At 49.3% G+C, this 18,323-nt stretch overlaps 1 protein-coding gene across 3 annotated transcripts in view; it reads left to right on the forward strand.

Moving 5' to 3' along the window:
• The window catches only part of stambpl1 (STAM binding protein-like 1), a 132,394-nt gene that overhangs the window by 75,784 nt on the left and 38,287 nt on the right, over positions 1-18,323 (forward strand). For all 3 annotated transcript variants that reach the window (XM_072478970.1, XM_072478969.1, XM_072478971.1), the window contains 2 exons: positions 4,112-4,236; positions 11,613-11,750. In XM_072478970.1, coding sequence (XP_072335071.1) covers positions 4,112-4,236; positions 11,613-11,750 — 263 coding nt within the window. The remainder of the gene's footprint in view (positions 1-4,111; positions 4,237-11,612; positions 11,751-18,323) is intronic.

An 18,323-nucleotide genomic window follows, 5' to 3' on the forward strand; every position in this document is an offset into this window, starting at 1 on the left:
CGGTTCCCTCGCTCGACGCCTTCCTCCCTACCTGACCGGTACATACTTATCAAGAACACGCAGTAGCTGATCCTTGAACAAGCCCCACTTACCCAGTGTGCCCAACACTTGCAGCCTACTTCTCCACCTTATCCCCCCCAAGTCACGTCTAATGGCATCATAATTGCCCTTCCCCCAGCTATAACTCTTGCCTTGCGGTGTATACTTATCCCTTCCCATCATTAACGTAAACGTCACCGAATTGTGGTCACTGTCCCCAAAGTGCTCTCCTACCTCCAAATCCAACACCTGGCCTGGTTCATTATCCAAAACCAAATCCAACGTGGCCTCGCCTCTTGTTGGCCTGTCAACATATTGTGTCAGGAAACCCTCCTGCACACACTGTACAAAAAACGACCCATCTAATGTACTCGAACTATATCTTTTCCAGTCAATATTTGGAAAGTTAAAGTCTCCCATAATAACTACCCTGTTACTTTCGCTCTTATCCAGGATCATCCTCGCCATCCTTTCCTCTACATCCCTAGAACTATTTGGAGGCCTATAGAAGACTCCCAACAGGGTGACCTCTCCTTTCATGTTTCTAACCTCAGCCCATACTACCTCGGAAGATGAGTCCCCATCTAGCATCCTCTCCGCCACCGTAATACTGCTCTTGACTAGCAGTGCCACACCTCCCCCTCTTTTGCCTCCTTCTCTGAGCTTACTAAAACACCTAAACCCCGGAACCTGCAACATCCATTCCTGTCCCTGCTCTATCCATGTCTCCGAAATGGCCACAGCATCGAAGTCCCAGGTACCAACCCATGCTGCCAGTTCCCCTACCTTATTTTGTATACTCCTGGCATTGAAGTAGACAAACTTCAAACCACCTACCTGAACACTGGCCCCCTCCTGCGACATCAAATCTGTGCTCCTGACCTCTATACTCTCATTCTCCCTTACCCTAAAACTACAATCCAGGTTCCCATGCCCCTGCTGCATTAGTTTAAACCCCGCCAAAGAGCACTAACAAATCTTCCCCCCAGGATATTTGTGCCCCTCGGGTTCAGATGTAGACCATCCTGTCTGTAGAGGTCCCACCTTCCCCAGAAAGAGCCCCAGTTATCCAGACATCTGAATCCCTCCCGCCTGCACCATCCCTGTAGCCACATGTTTAATTGCTCTCTCTCCCTATTCCTCATCTCACTATCACGTGGCACGGGCAACAACCCAGAGATAACAACTCTGTTTGTTCTAGTTCTGAGCTTCCATCCTAGCTCCCTGAAAGCCTGCCTGACATCCTTGTCCCCTTTCCCACCTATGTCGTTAGTGCCAATGTGGACCACGACTTGGGGCTGCTCCCCCTCCCCCCTAAGGACCCGGAAAACACGATCCGAGACATCACGTACCCTTGCACCTGGGAGGCAACATACCAAACGTGAGACTCTCACGCTCCCACAAAATCTCCTATCTGTGCCCCTGACTATCGAGTCCCCAATTACTAATGCTCTGCTCCTCTCCCCCCTTCCCTTCTGAGCAACAGGGACAGACTCCGTGCCAGAGGCCCGTACCCCATGGCTTACCCCTGGTAAGTTTTCCCCCCCCCCCCACAAGTATCCAAAGCGGTATACTTGTTTCTCAGGGGAACGACCGCAGGGGATCCCTGCACTGGCTGCTTTTTCCCAGTCCCTCTTACAGTTACCCATCTATCTCCAATCTTTGGTGTAACTAATTCCCTGAAGCTGCTATCTATGACCCCCTCTGCCTCCCGAATGATCCGGAGTTCTTCCAACTCCAGCTCCAGTTCCCTAACTCGGTCTTGGAGGAGCTGGAGATGGCAGCACTTCCTGCAGGTAAAATCAGCAGGGACACTAACGGCATCCCTCACCTCAAACATCCTGCAGGAGGAACATTGCACTCCCTTCCCTGCCATCCCTCTAACTTTCTACCAAGATCTGGCTAACAACTAAATTAAATTTTTAAAAAAGTAATAATAATAATAAAATATGGTACTTACCTCACACCAATGGGTTTTATTATTAGGTTAGAGGAGGAGGGCGGGTGGGAGACACTACACGTGTAGTGTCTCGGGTTTCCTCTCCACCAGAATATATTGGTGAGGGTCTTCCCAGAAGTCCGCGGGTCGAACTTCCTGTTCCCGCCTTAAACACTAAAATAAAAAAAAATAAAAAACAGCAGAGAGGGACCGAAAACGGGACCGGGTAAGTGTTTACCGCTGAAATTGACTAGCCTGCTCCTGTGAAGGTCTCCCAGAAATCACTAGCGCACCGTTCCCGCTGAAATCGACTGGCCTGCTCCTGCAAAGGCAAGTGTTTTTAAAGGAGAGACTTACCTCCCAGAAATCACTTCCGCACTGCTCCCGCTGAAATTGACTAACCTGCTCCGCTCCCGCTGAAATCGACTGGCCTGCTCCTGCAAAGACAAGTGTTTTTAAAGGAGAGACTTACCTCCCAGAAATCACTTCCGCACTGCTCCCGCTGAAATCGACTGGCCTGCTCCTGCAAAGACAAGTGTTTTTAAAGGAGAGACTTACCTCCCAGAAATCACTTCCGCACTGCTCCCGCTGAAATTGACTAACCTGCTCCGCTCCCGCTGAAATCGACTCAATATTAATGAAGTACGGAGATAATGACATTGATATAATCTTGATCATTTTTGAACCTGTACTCTACCATCGGGGGTGGGGGCAGTGCGTTATTGTGCTGAGGTCTTCATAAAAATGACCAAAATTCTGAATCTCACAGATTATTTGCACTGAATTCCTGTGCTGTAAATTTCATGTCATTGCAATGTATTTGGAGACGGTGATGTAGTGGTATTGTCCCTGGACTAGCAATCCAGAGACCCACGCTCATCCTCTGCAGACTCAGTTCCCTCCCACCACAGCAGATGATGAAATTTGAATTCAATGAGGAACAAAATCTGGAATTAAGGGCGGAATTCTCCCGCAATCGGCGGGGCGGCCCTTAGCGCCGCCAAGAGCGGCGTGAACCACTCCGGCGTCGGGCCGCCCGGAAGTTGCGGAATCCTCCGCACTTCTGGTAACTAGGCTGGTGCTGGAGGGGTTGGCGCCGCACCAACTGGCGCCGAAGGGCCTCCGCCGGCCGGCGCGAGTTGGCGCAAGCGCAGGACTGCCAACGTGTTGTGGCACATGCGCAGAACTGCCGGCGTGTTTCCTGCGCATGCACAGGGGGTTTCTTCTCCGCGTCGGCCATCGTGGAGCCTTACAGAGGCCGGCGCGGAGGAAAAGAGTGCCCCCACGGCACAGGCCCGCCCGCAGATCGGTGGGCCCCGATCGCAGGCCAAGCCACTGTGGCCCCCCCCCCCCGGGGCCTGATCCCCCCACGTCCCCCCGAGGACCCCGCTAACCGCCCTCCAAACTAGGTCCCGCTGGGATGAACCATGTCCATTTCATGCCAGCGGGACTGGCTGAAAACGGGCGGCCGCTCGGCCTGTTGGGGCCTGGAGAATTGCCGGGGGGGGCCGCTGCCAAAGACCCCCGACCAGCGCTGCGCGATCTCCGTCTCCGCCCAAAAAACCGGCGCCGCAGAATTCGGCAGCCGGCGTCGGAGCAGCGGGGCGGGTTCACGCCGCCCCCCGGCGATTCTCCGACCCGTCGGGGGGGCGGAGAATCTCGCCCTAAGATCTAAAGATTTTTTTTTTTTAATTTAGAGTCCCCAATTGATTTTTTCCAATTTTAGGGGCAATTTAGCGTGGCCAATCAACCTATCCTGCACATCTTTGGGCTGTGGGGGTGAAACCCACATAAACACGGGGAGAATGTGCAAACTCCACACGGACAGTGACCCAGAGCCGGGATCGAATCTGGGACCGTGGCGCCGTGAGGCAGCAATGCCAACCACTGTGCCACCGTGTTGCCCAAGAGTCTAAAGATGACCATGAAGCAATTGTCATCAAAACCCACCTGGTTCACTGTGTCCTTTAGCAGGAGATAATCTGCCATCCTTCCATAAACTGGATTAAATAAAATTGATTCCGTGATTTCTGCCCATTAAATGCTGGATATTCTGAAATGCCTGCTGAACCATTGTGAGTGATCATTTTCTGGCATGCATATAGTTGGTTTTTACTTAACAATGTTTTACAGGACAGAGCGTTGATGGGCTTCAATATGTCGTCCTTCCTAAAAACCTTTGCCAAAGGTTTTTGATGCAGGCTGATGCCAACACAGCGCGAGGAATAGAAACCTGTGGAATTCTGAGTGGGAAACTGGTAAGCCGCAGAAGAAAAAAAATAACATTTTCATTTTCCCTTTTCTCCTCTCGTCAGACACTTCTGAAGTTTGTTTTAATTTTCAATTATAGATGCAGTACTGGCTATGATGTTCAGTCTAGGTATTATTTTGCTTCACTCTATAAGTGGCTCGGGTGTAAGGCTATGATACTATTGCGATCCTGTACCAGACCCTAACAGTGGCTGGATACTGGACAGAAACCCTGTACTTTATTTTAGTTTTGTGAGACTGTGAGGAAAGGATACCTCACTCCAGGAGTGATTTCATGCTAAATAAGGATATGATATATTAAAACAAACTTTATTACTAATACAGTATTAAAATATCTTTAACATCACAAAAGAAAATAGCTTACAATTACCCCTTAAACAACACAGTTACACAATAACCCTTAACTGCGATCTTTATTTTCACTCAAACAACAAAATCATCTCCGATCCCATTCCACTTTTAAATACAGTTAGCATGCAGGAATACTTGCTGTATAGAGATGTATGGAATACTCCACTTTGAGAAAGGGAGATCTTTTGAGACTGCTTAAAAGAAAGAGACCTGACGCCCTGTCAGAACAATGCAGAATCTCTGGCTGTATTTCTTCAGAAACCTTCTCGGCTCACCTTCCAGCCAAAAACTAACCCCCAAAACACCAACAACTGACTGCTTCAACCGTTGGCTCCTCCCATCAACTACATCAGCTTGCTAAGCTGAACCCAGTGTATCTAATTATCTACTCCCCAGGGATCCCTCTTAATCTAAATAAAAGTCCATTAGCCCAAACCTTTACAATGCTTTAATTGGATCTCTGGCTCCAAAAAGCCTTGCTGTCTTGCAAACCAGGATTATTAAAAACACTACTGCAACAATCATACACACACTAACTCAGGCTTTTATCCCTTACTGCACCAAATACATATAATACAATATATCTGAAATGTCTACATTCATCACAATACATTGATCTTCTTCAGCAGTCGCGACCTCCTGTTTCCCGCACGTGGGTTCCCCTTTGCCACATGGTTTCCACCGCAAGGTCTGTGTTGGTCAAATGGTAAATGTACTTCATGACCAAGCAAATGTGGGGTAAGTAGGGCAGAAAAAGAAGTTTCAGAAAATAAGCTTTGGACTGGATTTTGGTAATCCCTGTACATCTTTTGCTTGCGTACAAATGCAATAAATCTGCATATAATTATTGCCAGTGCTTACCAGGGAGGGACAGTTGGACTCTCCCCATTTCCCCGATGCAATGTATGAAGAATAAAATTAAATGGGGCGGGATTCTCGGGTCTGCCAGCCGCGTGTTCCGGCACGGTGTGCTCATGCTGGCAGCGGGATTCTCCGAGCCCCGCGCCGGGCCGGAGAATGACCGCAACCGCGCCACGCCGCCCCGACGCCGGCACGCGATTCTCCGACGAGCGGAGAATCGACGCCATTTGCGCCGGCGCGTTTGGCGTGGCGCCGGTCGCGGGCCGCTGTCCGCGGCCAGGCCGCCGATTCTCCGGCCTTGATGGGCCGCGCGGAAATGGTTGTGTCTCGCCGGCGCCGTTCACACCTGCTCGCAGCTGGCGGGAACTTTGCGCGCATGGTCGGGAGACAGCCTGTGGGTGTTTGGGGGGGGGGGGGGGGTCCTTCACCGGGAGGGCCTCCGATGGGTTCTGGCCCGCGATCGGGGCCCGCCGTTCGGCGGGCCGGCCTCTCCAGCCCTGGCCCTATTTTGTTACGCGGCCAGCCCCTGAAGCCCCGCGCCATATTGCATCGGGGCCGGCGCGTTGAGGAAGTCCCCCGTGCATGCGCGGGTTGGCACGGCGCCCAGTCGGCGCCGGGAAGGGAGGCTGGAGAGGCGTGAACTGCTCCAGCACCGTGCTGGCCTCCGTGGGGGCCAGAATCGGTAGTGCCCGCGCCCGTTTCACGCTGTTGTGAAACGCGACGGCGCTCACGACGGCACGGACACTCTGCCTCCATTTTGGAAAATCCCGCCCCCTGTTTCCGCCAGCCGCGTGTTCCGCATGGTGTGCCCATGCTGGCAGCGGGATTCTCCGTTTCCACAGCCGGCCAATGGGGTTTCACACTGTGGCCACCCCATGCCATCAGGGAACCCGCGGGCGTGGGTGCACTGCTAGCGGACTGGAGGATCCCGCTGACGGAGAATTCCGCTGATGGTGTTTTGCCACCTTTACAGAGATTTTTTGCCGAATCAAAAGCTCTTTAAAAACGGAGGCTGGATCTGATTTCAGGATTGCTGATCTCATTCTTGGAGTTGCGATTTTTGAGAGTGTCTTTTAAGAGTGTGGACTGGTTCAGTTCAAAAGGCTGCACCCTGTACTCCCAGCCCAGTTAGCTCCACTACAAGGACAGGCTCCGAGTCCTGTGTAGTTTTCATGGAGTCGTGGTTCTCTGCACCTCAAGAGATGTCGTGAACAATAGTTTGCCTGTGGGGATTTTTTGAAAGGTAAGTTTACAAAGGTGCTCCTCATGCTATGCATGCTAAGCTATTCCCCACAAGCAATCCCTATAGCCCCTCATACCCCCTCCCCCCATGACATGTTATGGCCCCAAGTGACTTGTAAAGCATCTCATGCTCCTGATGCTAAGCTGCAGCATGCCCATTTGCCACTGTATCGAAGCAATTAAACCAATAGTGGCAGAAAGAAGTGTTTAAAAAAGCTTTGAGAAAAATTCATTCATTGATAACCTTCACTTTCTTTTTTTTCCTTTAAAAAATAAATTTAGAGTACCCAATTCATTTTTTCTAATTAAGGGGCAATTTAGCGTGGCCAATCCACCTAGCCTGAACATCTTTGGGTTGTGGGGGTGAAACCCATGCAAACACGGGGAGAATGGACAAACTGCACACGGACAGTGACCCAGACCTGGGACCTCGGTGCCGTGAGGCAGCAAGGCTAACCCACTGCACCACCGTGCTACCCAACCTTCACTTTCTTAAAGAAAATCCTTTTTACTGTAGCCCAATAAAAGTGTAAATCACCCAGACCCTTTAAAATGTCAATAGCAGAATTGCAAGCACTTGAAACATTTTAATAGTGTGTAACTTAACCATTGTGAAATTGATTGAAGATATCAGAGTGCCGTGTGTTAGTAGCAGCACTCTCACCTTTGAGTCTGAAGGCCAAGGTTTCAAGCCCACTTGAGCATGTAACCTGAGCAGACATTTCAGTGCGGTACTGTCAGAGGTCCTGGGTGGGATTCTCCGGTACACCAGCCGTTTTCTCCAGTGCGGTGCACCCCCGCCAGCAGCGGGATTCTCCGTTACTGCAGCCGGCCAATTGGGTTCCCATTGTGGGCACTTCACGCCTTCGGGAAACCACAGGCGTGGGTGCGCTGCTGGCCGACCTGAGGATCCCGCCGACGAAGAATTCCACTGCCTGTCATTTGGATGAGACCTTAGCTCACGGTCTCACCTGGCCCGTCAGCTGGGCATAAAAGATTGCTGGTATTATTCAAAAAAGGAGCAGGGGAATTCTCCCAGCATCCTGGACAAAGTTTAAGAGTGCTCCATTGTTGGAGGTGCCAATTTCTGGGATGCCTGCTCGGTTAGGTGATAAAGATCCCATAACACTGCATTGACAGAGAGCCAGGGAAGCTCTGTCCATTCCCTGGCCAATATTTATCCCTCAATTAACTGGTCATTATCGCATTACCATTTTTCAAAGTTTGCTGTGTTCAAATTAGCTGCTGCATTTTCTACAATACAGCGGCGACTACACTTCAGAAGTACATCACTGACTGTAAAGTGCTTTGGAACAGCCAGTGGCGATGAAAAGTTGCTGTACGAATCAAAACCTTTTGTTTTTCCATTTTCCAAAAACAGATGGTCTGGTCATCTATTTAACCGTTGTTTCTGGGATCTTGCTACACAATAATTGGCTGCCACATTTACTAACTTTATAACCGCGACTACACATCAATGATATTCCATTTGCCATAAAACGATTCGGGATATCTCTGGCCAGCGAATGATATTACATGAATGTAAATTTCTCTTTCTGTTAACTAGTAATCATGTATTATTTTGTATATTTGAGGTTACTTTCTGACTAATAATAATAATAATTGCTTATTGTCACAAGTAGGCTTCAATGAAGTTACTGTGAAAAGCCCCTAGTTATGGAAATAACTTGTATTTCAATCAACCAGCACACCCCAATTTCCATTTCTGAAACCTTTCTTTATCCCTGAAAATTGAACCCACTCTTTTAGCAGGTACTAGGTTATCTGCAGCAAATAATTTTCTCAATGAAATATGATACAATGACTATTGATATGAATTGAGGGGGGTTGTTAGGACATTGAATATTCCAACCAGAAACAGTGACAGCAGTAGACTCCCATCATACATTTCAGGCTGGATTCTCCGAATTTTGAGGCTATGTCCCAAGGAAGTGTCTAGTTTTACAATGAAAAAGTTAGCGGCGCCCCCAAACCGATGCTCCGACTGGTGAGGGGTTAGCAGCCACGCCACGTAAAACTCCCAGCGTTCTCGACATAAACAGCCAGAGTATTGGCGGTCTGTGGCCGCGCATGCGCACGGTGACGACCTGCAGCGGTTGCGCCATACAACATGGCGCCAGCCGCACGCAGACCTGTCTGGCCAAATAGTGTCCTCCTGGACACCCCCTCACCACCACCTGGGCACCCCCCACCAGTCCCTCCAGCCTTCGCCGAAGCCCCTCCTGACACAGTCCGCAGCCGCCACAACGGGTTTATGAAAACTCAGACCACAGGCGACCTGCGCGGTAGGGAACTCGGGCCATCTGGGGCGGAGCATCGGGGGAGGGCCTCAAAGCGACGCGCTGATGCCATCGTAACGGCGTGCCGTGCGCGCTTCGATGATGCCCATTTGGAGTGGGTGGAGCATCCGAAAAAACTACACCGACCCCAATTCGGTCGCAACAGGGATTCTCCGCCCAATCGCTGAATATGGGGTGGGATTCTCCCCTACCCAGCGGAGCGGGCCGTACAGGCGCCGAGGAGTGGCGTGAACCACTCCAGCGTGCGGCCGCTCGGAAGGTGCGTAATCCTCCGCACCTTCAGGGGCTAGGCCGGCGGCGGCGGGGTTGGCACCGCGCCAGTCGGCGCGGAAGGGCTTGGCGCCGCGCCAGCCGGCGGTGAAGGGTCTCCGCCGGCCGCCGCGAGTTGCCGCATGCGCGGGAGCGCCAGCGTGTGCTGGCGTCATCCCAGCGCATGCGCAGGGGGGTTCTTCTCCGCGCCGGCCATGGCGGAGGTTGACAGCAGCCAACGCGGAGGGAAAGAGTGCCCCCATGGCACAGGCCCGCCCGCGGATCGGTGGGCCCCGATTGCGGGCCAGGCCACCGTGGGGGCGCCCCCCGGGGCCAGATCCCCCCGAGGACTCTGCAGGCCACCCATAGAGCCAGGTCCCGCCGGTACGGACCTGATTTTGGCGCAGGGCAACAGAGAATCCTGCCCTTCATATCTGAAATTTTAAAGAAGAGAAGTATGGGATGACATGAATAATTCTTTTTGAGAGCTGCGCAGTGACAATGATTGGCCAAATAGTTTCCATCTCTGCTGTGAAATCCATGGGTCCCACATGGAAACTGGATAACTTCTCACTGTTGCCGATGAAATCCATTATTTCCCAACATATTGAGTGAGAAAGGAAATTCTTGCCTGCATCCTCGACCATCTTTTCCCTGCCATACTATCTATTAACACACCCTAATTTCTGACCAATAATCATTGTTTCATCATTCACGTAGCTAATTTTAGGTATTGTGGTTAAGCTTCGAAAAGGATAATAGAGTGACTGACAAAAACCCTGGGCTCTAAAGGAACCTTTATATTGTTAGAGAATTTGGTTTTATAATGACTAAAATATTGATCCTTATACAATATTCAATAGGCCGGGAAGCTTAAAGATGTCGCAGACCTAGGGCTGGATTCTTTTGCCCTGCCCGCCGCAAGAACGCCACGGGCGAGACGCGGACAGTGGAGAAGTCCATTGACCTTGGGCGGGATTCTCTGGTCGCAGGGCGGTCATGGCCGGAGAATTCCGCTCCTATTGTTGAGTTTGTATAATAAAGGCCATAGTTTTAATTTGCTTCTGCTTGCGACAAAGGAAGAAAGGAGCTTATTTGAAAAGCATAATACATTGTTCTTTCTGAGGGAGTGCAGATTTAAAGTGGACTGACTTGGTCTCGCCTCCGTGCTCGTGTTAGAGATTTATCTGTAAAATGTGCTTCTCTCTGCCTGTGAGCTGGTGGTGTACTCCTCGCCGCCACATCCTACTACAATGGTGGTTACACCTTGAACATTTTCAGTAGCCAACTGCATCACAATGCCAGCAGGCACCCCCCTGAGTGGGGGCCGCTGTCAGGATTGTCTCACTTCTAAGGGACTCTGGATAGATGCAGGTCTCTCCCTCCCGATATGAGGGAGTGGGAAGGGTCGGGTGTTGGGGAGGGATGCAGGGGTGGAGTAGAACGTGGGTTAATCAGTTATGATGCAGGTTCCTGCTGCCTGGGCCTGTGACTTCCAGACCAAGCCACGTTCAAACTCCCAAATACTGGGCGTTAACCACTGCTGAGCACCTTAGAACTACAACTCCCATCAGGAACCGCAGTCTTGGTCTCCCTTGATTGCATGCTGCTGCTCCTCCTCACTGTGCAGGTGCACAGCGCCACAGGCCACATGGGTTTTATAGTTCTGACCAGGGATTGTGCCAGGAAAGAGTCGCCCCCTCTTTGATTGGCTCAGCAGAGTGACTAAAATCCCTTCCAGATTTTTTTTAATGTCAAAGTAATTCTGTCCTTGATTGACTGTGAGAGACACGTTTATCATTTTGGGGTGCCCTGTTGTTTGCAAGTCCTGTAACTTGGCACGGTGTGTTTCATTGTAAATCCCTGCTGGTTCCTAAGGTCTTTTGGGGCACTGTCCCAATCATCTTTCTATTGTCCCCAGAATCTGTGTCCTCAGTAATAGAAATGGTTACCATGCTAAACCTGCTGTTGTAGGAAGGTTTGAGGAGTATTTGTAAATGGTCATTTCTAAACACTTACTGTGTTGTGTTCACGCTGCCCTTACGTCAACATTCATTGATAATGGCCAGCATTTATCAGATTTTAATCTAAAATACTTCCTTGAATTTTGTCCAAACTTTGAATTCCCTTTAGTTGATGCAATTGTTTCAACACACTCTGGTTCTCTTACAGCCATGACGCAATGTAGACCCTAACCACACATCAAAATAAATACAGTGGACAATTGTAACTTTTGAAGTAGAACTGTTTGCTTTCGATCTGATTTGTCGTGACACTAAATTATTTGTAAAATAAATTGCGATACTGATTGTTGCAATTCTTTGCCATTCTGTTTATAGACACATGACAAGTTTATAATTACACATGTGATAATACCCAAACAGTCTGGGGGACCAGATTACTGTGACACTGAGAATGAAGAGGAACTGTTTACTATTCAGGAACAACATGACCTCATCACTCTGGGCTGGATCCATGTGAGTTAATAAAACATCAGAATGTTCTGATTATGTGAGAAAGGTGCCATACTTTTCATTCACACGGTGGGATATTACCGTATAGATGCTTAACCGATTCATCGAAAATAAATAAGCAAGGAATTTTAGGCAGGAAAAATGTCTGTACACTGGTCTCGCACCAATAAAATGTACTAAGTGATTACATATAATTTAACGGGACTCTGTATTTGAATTAAGTGTGCACCCTCAAGCAAGAGACCTGTTTATGATTGATGTACACATTTGGGCTTGGTAAACTTGGGCAGCCGAATAAAGCAGGGACTTTTATCTGCTATTTAAATGTATGTCGTAACGGGTCAACTAAGCGTTACTTTTATGGTGGCAATGGAAAATATTGTGGGTTAGGTGTGTCAAGATAACGGTATATATACAAAGAGCTACCTTAATAGATAAATGAGGGAGGGAAGGAGATAGAAGATGTGGATGAGAGAGGTGAGAAAAAGATAAAGATGGTGGCTGAGGGTGTTGAAGAGAGCAAAACAACCATTTTTTGCCTTGGCAGTGTTTCTGTTTACCAGGAATTAAGTGGATGACTGCTGTGAGAACAATGTGGTGTGGTGGAATTAAGTCAAGGACCAAAACTATGCTTCCTAAGCTATTCAAACGTGAGGGTAACATAACACTGTCCCAGAAGTCTGGGCCGAATCCAAATCTTGGAAGCCGAATAGCTCAGATAAACATTGCCACTTATTACCGAGAGTTGCTTTAATCACAGAGCAGAGAGAACCATGTCCACAGTTTACCGCAAGGTTCGTTCTGTTATCAGATGGCCAAGAAGTGGGTTGAGTGAATGAGGGGACATTGCAGGAGAAAAAGGAACCCAGCCGACATGGGTATTGCTGTATGCTTGCCAGTAACTGGTTATACAGAGGAAGTACAGGAGTTGTGTTTAGTCTACTCACCAAGGGGAAGTTAAAGAGGCCTCAAGAGGCAAAATCATTGAAGAAATAGGGAAAGACTCTTCCCTCATGAAGTGAGATGGACCAGCTTCAATCCACTTGTGAATGAATCATGAATTTATGTCAGGAACATCACAGCATGTGACCAGACTGTCACACTGGGTCACCTGACTGAAAGAGTTTTACATGGTCGCAAGAACTAAATACAGGAGGAAAGCTTCATCAACAAATAAAAACAGAAAATGCTGGAAAGCCTCAGCAGGTCTGGCAGCGCCTGTGGAGAGAGAAACAGAGTTAATAGAACAAACAAAGAACAAAGAAAATTACAGCACAGGAACAGGCCCTTCGGCCCTCCCAGCCTGCGCCGATCCAGATCCTTTATCTAAGCCTGTCGCCTACTTTCCAAGGATCTACTTCCCTCTGTTCCCCGCCCGTTCATCGTTCATATATCTGCCTGGATGCATCTTAAATGATGCTGTCGTGCCCACCTCTACCACCTCCGCTGGCAAAGCGTTCCAGGCACCCACCACCCTCTGCGTAAAAAACTTTCCACGCACGTCTCCCTTAAACTTTCCCCCTCTCACCTTGAAATCGTGACCCCTGGTAATTGAGTCCCCCACTCTTGGAAAAAGCTTGTTGCGATCCACCCTGTCCATACCTCTCATAAATTTTGTAGACCTCAATCAGGTCCCCCCTCAACCTCCATCTTTCCAATGAAAACAATCCTAATCTACTCAACCTTTCTTCATAGCTATCACCCTCCATACCAGGTAACATCCTGGTGAACCTCCTCTGCACCCTCTCTAAAGCATCCACATCCTTCTGGTAATGTGGCGACCAGAACTGCACGCAGTATTCCAAACGTGGCCTAACCAAAGTCCTATACAACTGTAACATGGCCTGCCGACTCTTGTACTCAATACCCCGTCCGATGAAGGCAAGCATGTTGTATGCCTTCTTGACCACTCTATCGACCTGCATTGCCACCTTCAGGGTACAATGGACCTGAACTCCCAGATCTCTCTGTACATCAATTTTTCCCAGGACTCTTCCTTTGACCGTATAGTCCGCTCTTGAATTAGATCTTCAAAAATGCATCACCTCGCATTTGCCTGGATTGAACTCCATCTGCCATTTCTCTGCCCAACTCTCCAATCTATCTATATTTTGCTGTATTCTCTGACAGTCCTCCTCACTATCTGCAACTCCACCAATCTTAGTATCATCTGCAAACTTGCTAATCAGACCACCTATACCTTCGTCCAGATCATTTATGTATATCACAAACAACAGTGGTCCGAGCACGGATCCCTGTGGAACACTACTAGTCACCTGTCTCCATTTTGAGACACTCCCTTCCACTACTACTCTCTGTCGCCTGTTGCCCAGCCAGTTCTTTATCCATCTAGCTAGTACACCCTGGACCCCATACGACTTCCCTTTTTCCATCAACCTGCCATGGGAAACTTTATCAAACGCAGGTCATGTTCCAGTTGTATAGGACTTTGGAAGGCCACATTTGAAATACTGCGTGCAGTTCTGGTCGCCACATTACCAGAATGGGTGCGATCTTCCCAAAAGGGAACAAAGTCCTTGAGTGAGTGTGTTTAGCTGCATGTTCGCTGAGAAATATGGCTATTTAATGCGACTCGCTTTGAATAAGGGGCCTGAACTAGGAATGCACGACTGGGGGTGCACATAGCCCCGTTTGTTTACGATGGGGAGCTCCGCTCGCTGGAACTCCCCATTGTAGCAAGAGATTGGGAGGTATGCCGATCCCCGACCACCGCCGCCCCCCCCCCCCCCCAGTCCGAATGCAACATGAGAGGGTCCAACACCCCCCAACACCCACACTAGGCAACCCTGGCCCGATCACACGCGCGCATAAAATGTCAGCTTGGGGGTGCCAACCTAGCCCTCAGGCAGTGCCCTGTCAGCTGGCCGTGCCACCCGGGCACTTTGGCAGTGCCAGGCTGGCACACAGGTGGCACTGCCAGGGTGCCAGGATGGCACTGCCAGAGTACTCAGGTGGCATCAGCAATGTCAGGGCACCACCATGCCCTACAGCTGAGATTCTCCCATTCCCTTGGTGACCCCCCACGAGTGCCGTTCCGTCTGGTCCCCATTTATGGGGACCAGTACCAACTGGCGCTCACCCAAGGTCCCCGAGGCGAAGGTATTAAATCCAAAAGTCTCAGATACCTTGGGAATCTACACATTAGTGTAAGACTTACTGCCTCGCTCTAATATGCAGATTCGCTGAAATGTGCGGGATTCCTTTTGCAAAGTCTCGCGAGATTCAATGCGTTAAATCTTGCGAGGCATAGCGAGCCGGGTAGACCCTGGGAGCGGAGTCTCCCGGCCTTCACTGTCCATGTTGCTCCACAGCTTTTCCAGTGCAGCATGGACGGAGGATCGCGCCCAATGTTTCAAGCCCATGTGACTTCTTCAGAGCTAGAGTGGGAGAAATGTGTTGAAGCTTCGTAAAGATCTTTTAATTTGGTGTGATAGCCTGTAGAATGTATTGAAATATGCAATGGAAATATCTGTAAAATTGTACATTGTTAAAAGCACTTATCTATGTTTCAAAAGTTACAAACGCTTACAATAAAATTAAAAGTTAATAGAACTAGAAAAAGTTATCTTGAAAATGATTGCCTTCCAAGAACATAATCATAACTTTGGTAAAATCAGCTCATTTCTATGCAACTCCCATTTGAATCCTATGTAACTCCCATTTGAATCCTAGTCTTGATAAAGTCTATGATTTTAAAATCAGCCAAGACCGGCATTAAATGAGATACATGAAACAGATTAGGATTTAGTAAGTTCCTTACACCATATAGTGAAGGTTCAGCAGGGTGATACCAGGGTACAAAACTATCGTCCTGTGGAGAGGCTTGAGCTACTGGAAGTATTTCTACAATTGTATGAGTAGTTTTTGAAATTCTGAATGGGTGGGGTCATGGAGAAAGGTTAGGAGAAATTATTTGAAATGTTGTTTTTATGCAATATATTGTCATAGGAGTCACTAAAGAAGACTGGTGGAGCTTTTGAGGGAAGAGTAGATAGATATATGAAGCAAAAGAATGTGTGCGGCTATGAGGAGAAAGCAAGCAATTGATGAAGTGATCTCCCCAAGCAATAAACGTTTTTGGTCTATACTTGGGTTTCAGCAGATAGTGCGGGCGTTTTGTCACTCCACCCCATAGTGTGTTTTGTGGTGGCGGGTAAGGCCTGCTATTGGCCGGCACTGGGATCTTTCGGTCCCACCATTTTCAATTGGTTTACCCGTTGTACGCACCCTCCGCCACCAGGGAATCTGTGGAAGATCTGGGGGACTGCCCGGACAATTTTGGCCATGTTTGTTTGGTTCAGTCAGTTGAAGAAATGAAGAAAACCTTGTGACGGAAAAATCTCTCGGCGGAATGTTCCTTCCTGGAGACTAAGTGCAGCGGCAGGCGGGGGTATTGCCATGATTCCCGCTGGTGAGTGATCATGCCCGATCTTTGTGTTTCAGCTCATTAATTATGCATGAGTGAGGATCTCGGCAAATTTCATAGTGGGATAGGCAGGAGGTTGCCCACCCTGCCATGACCTCATGGGGTTATATGTGCTGGCGCCACTTTTAAAGAGCGCCAGCACACATTCACTCATTGCAGGCTCATTCTTACAGAGCTCTTATGGCCACCGTTCATACTGCTGAAGCTGCCAGATGTGAGCAACCACACCCCGGCACATAGGAGGGTTCTTCCGGCATTGCCATTCGGCCATCTCTCGATAAGAGCTGCTGGCGATACACCCATGGTTGAGCCAATGCTCGCTGTTGCAGTGGTCCATGTTTGCCAGCCTGTTGACCATAGAGGCCCCACCTCCACTTGCTGCTCAGGCCCTTGTTCCTCCTGGCCCTGTACCAATTAGTGATAGGCCCTCCTTATCCTCATCTTGGATGAGAGCCATCACCAAGGGTTATCTGCAGCCTGCATTATGAACACCTCAATGGATGTGTGAATGAATGGAAATGAAATTTCTCGTGTGCGTGTCTTTCACAAGTCTACCTCCATCTCAAATTCAGCAGATCAGTGCTGAGCCCTTCGCGTGGTCTCCGTCTAGACATGGCACCCCCACCACACCTCTTCCCAATAAAGGATAAATCTGGGCCAGAGATGCATGCTCCTCCCATTCATACATGAATGCATATTGAGACAATGACCGGGATTTTTCCATGCTCCCAATAGCGGGCTTGATGGTGGAGGGGGGCACAAAATACTGCAAAATGGGTTTCATGCCACTGTGAAATGATGGCTAGGTCATGGGCTGCTGACTGCCATGGTGGGTCATGTTTCTTGCCAGAGCTGGCATGAAGTCAATATGCATCTCACTAATGAGATCCAGATAAAGGCCAGACCAGAATCACCCAACACGCCCAATCGCCTGTGATGGCAGCAGGAAATCACGTTGACGCAGAACATGTCTGGACCAACATGGCTTGTAAAAGTTGGGATTTACCCTCAAAGGCCTTGAGCATCCTGTGGACATCCGAGGGAGAAGATGGAGGTCTTCAGCGGGAAGACTCTAGAACACTACGTGGAGCATCAACCAAATGGATCTTTTCCATGCAACAGCATACAGAAGGCAATTGTTCCCGGGGCAGCAGCTTCACCAGGGATCGAACCTTCATCCAGCGGCTTCACCTAGGGAACCTTCATCTAGGGACTTCACTCAGAGATTGGACCTTCATCCAAGGCCTTCACCTAGGGATCGGACCTTCACTCAGGGATCGGGCCTTCACCCAGGGATCGGACCTTCACCCAGGTGCTTCACCCAGGGATTGGGCCTTCATCCAGGGGCTTCACCCAGAGTTTGTACCTTCATCCAGGGGCTTCACCCAGAGTTTGGACCTTCACCCAGGGATTCAACCTTCATCGAGAGACTTCACCCAGGGATTGACACCTCATCCAGGGATTCTCCAAGCAGTCGGATACTCCAGCTGCGGTTGGAAAGTTGCAGGAGACATTGTTGGGTGGTGTGGGTCTGTTGGGGGGAGGGAGTTTCGGGCAAAGAGGAATGAAGAGGTGCAGCGATTAAGGCGTAGATGAGGAGAGGAAAAGTTGGAGATGCTGGGCGAAGGGGAACCAGAGTGGGTGCCTCACTGTCAACTAGAATAGAGTGGAGGGGGTGAAAAGGGCTGTGGTGGGTTGCCTGGGGCTGTAGAGATCTGATAGGGCAAGGGGGTTGCAGAGGTCTGAAGGGGTTCACAGGAAGGGGTCAGTGAAGTCAAAGGTGGGGTGCAAACAGGGAAAAAGTCACATGGGAACAATACAACCTGGACATTAACCTTCAAGCTACTCACTATCCTGACTTGTAAATGTATCACCCTTCTTTCATTATCACTGGGTCAAAATCCTGGAATTCCCTCCCCGACAGCACCGGGGGTTTACCCAGGGATTGAACCTTCATCCAGGGACTCTCCCAGGGATCGGATCCTCCAGCTGCAGGTGGAAAGTTGCATGGACTGTTGCGATTCACGAAGGCCAGCTCACCACCACCTTCTAGCTTACCACCACCTTCTTGAGGGCAATTATGGAGGGGCAATAAATGATGACCTCCCATGACTGAATTTAAATAAACA

Source organism: Scyliorhinus torazame, chromosome 16 (assembly GCF_047496885.1).
Source record: "Scyliorhinus torazame isolate Kashiwa2021f chromosome 16, sScyTor2.1, whole genome shotgun sequence".
In the NCBI taxonomy this organism is placed as follows: Eukaryota; Metazoa; Chordata; class Chondrichthyes; order Carcharhiniformes; family Scyliorhinidae; genus Scyliorhinus; species Scyliorhinus torazame.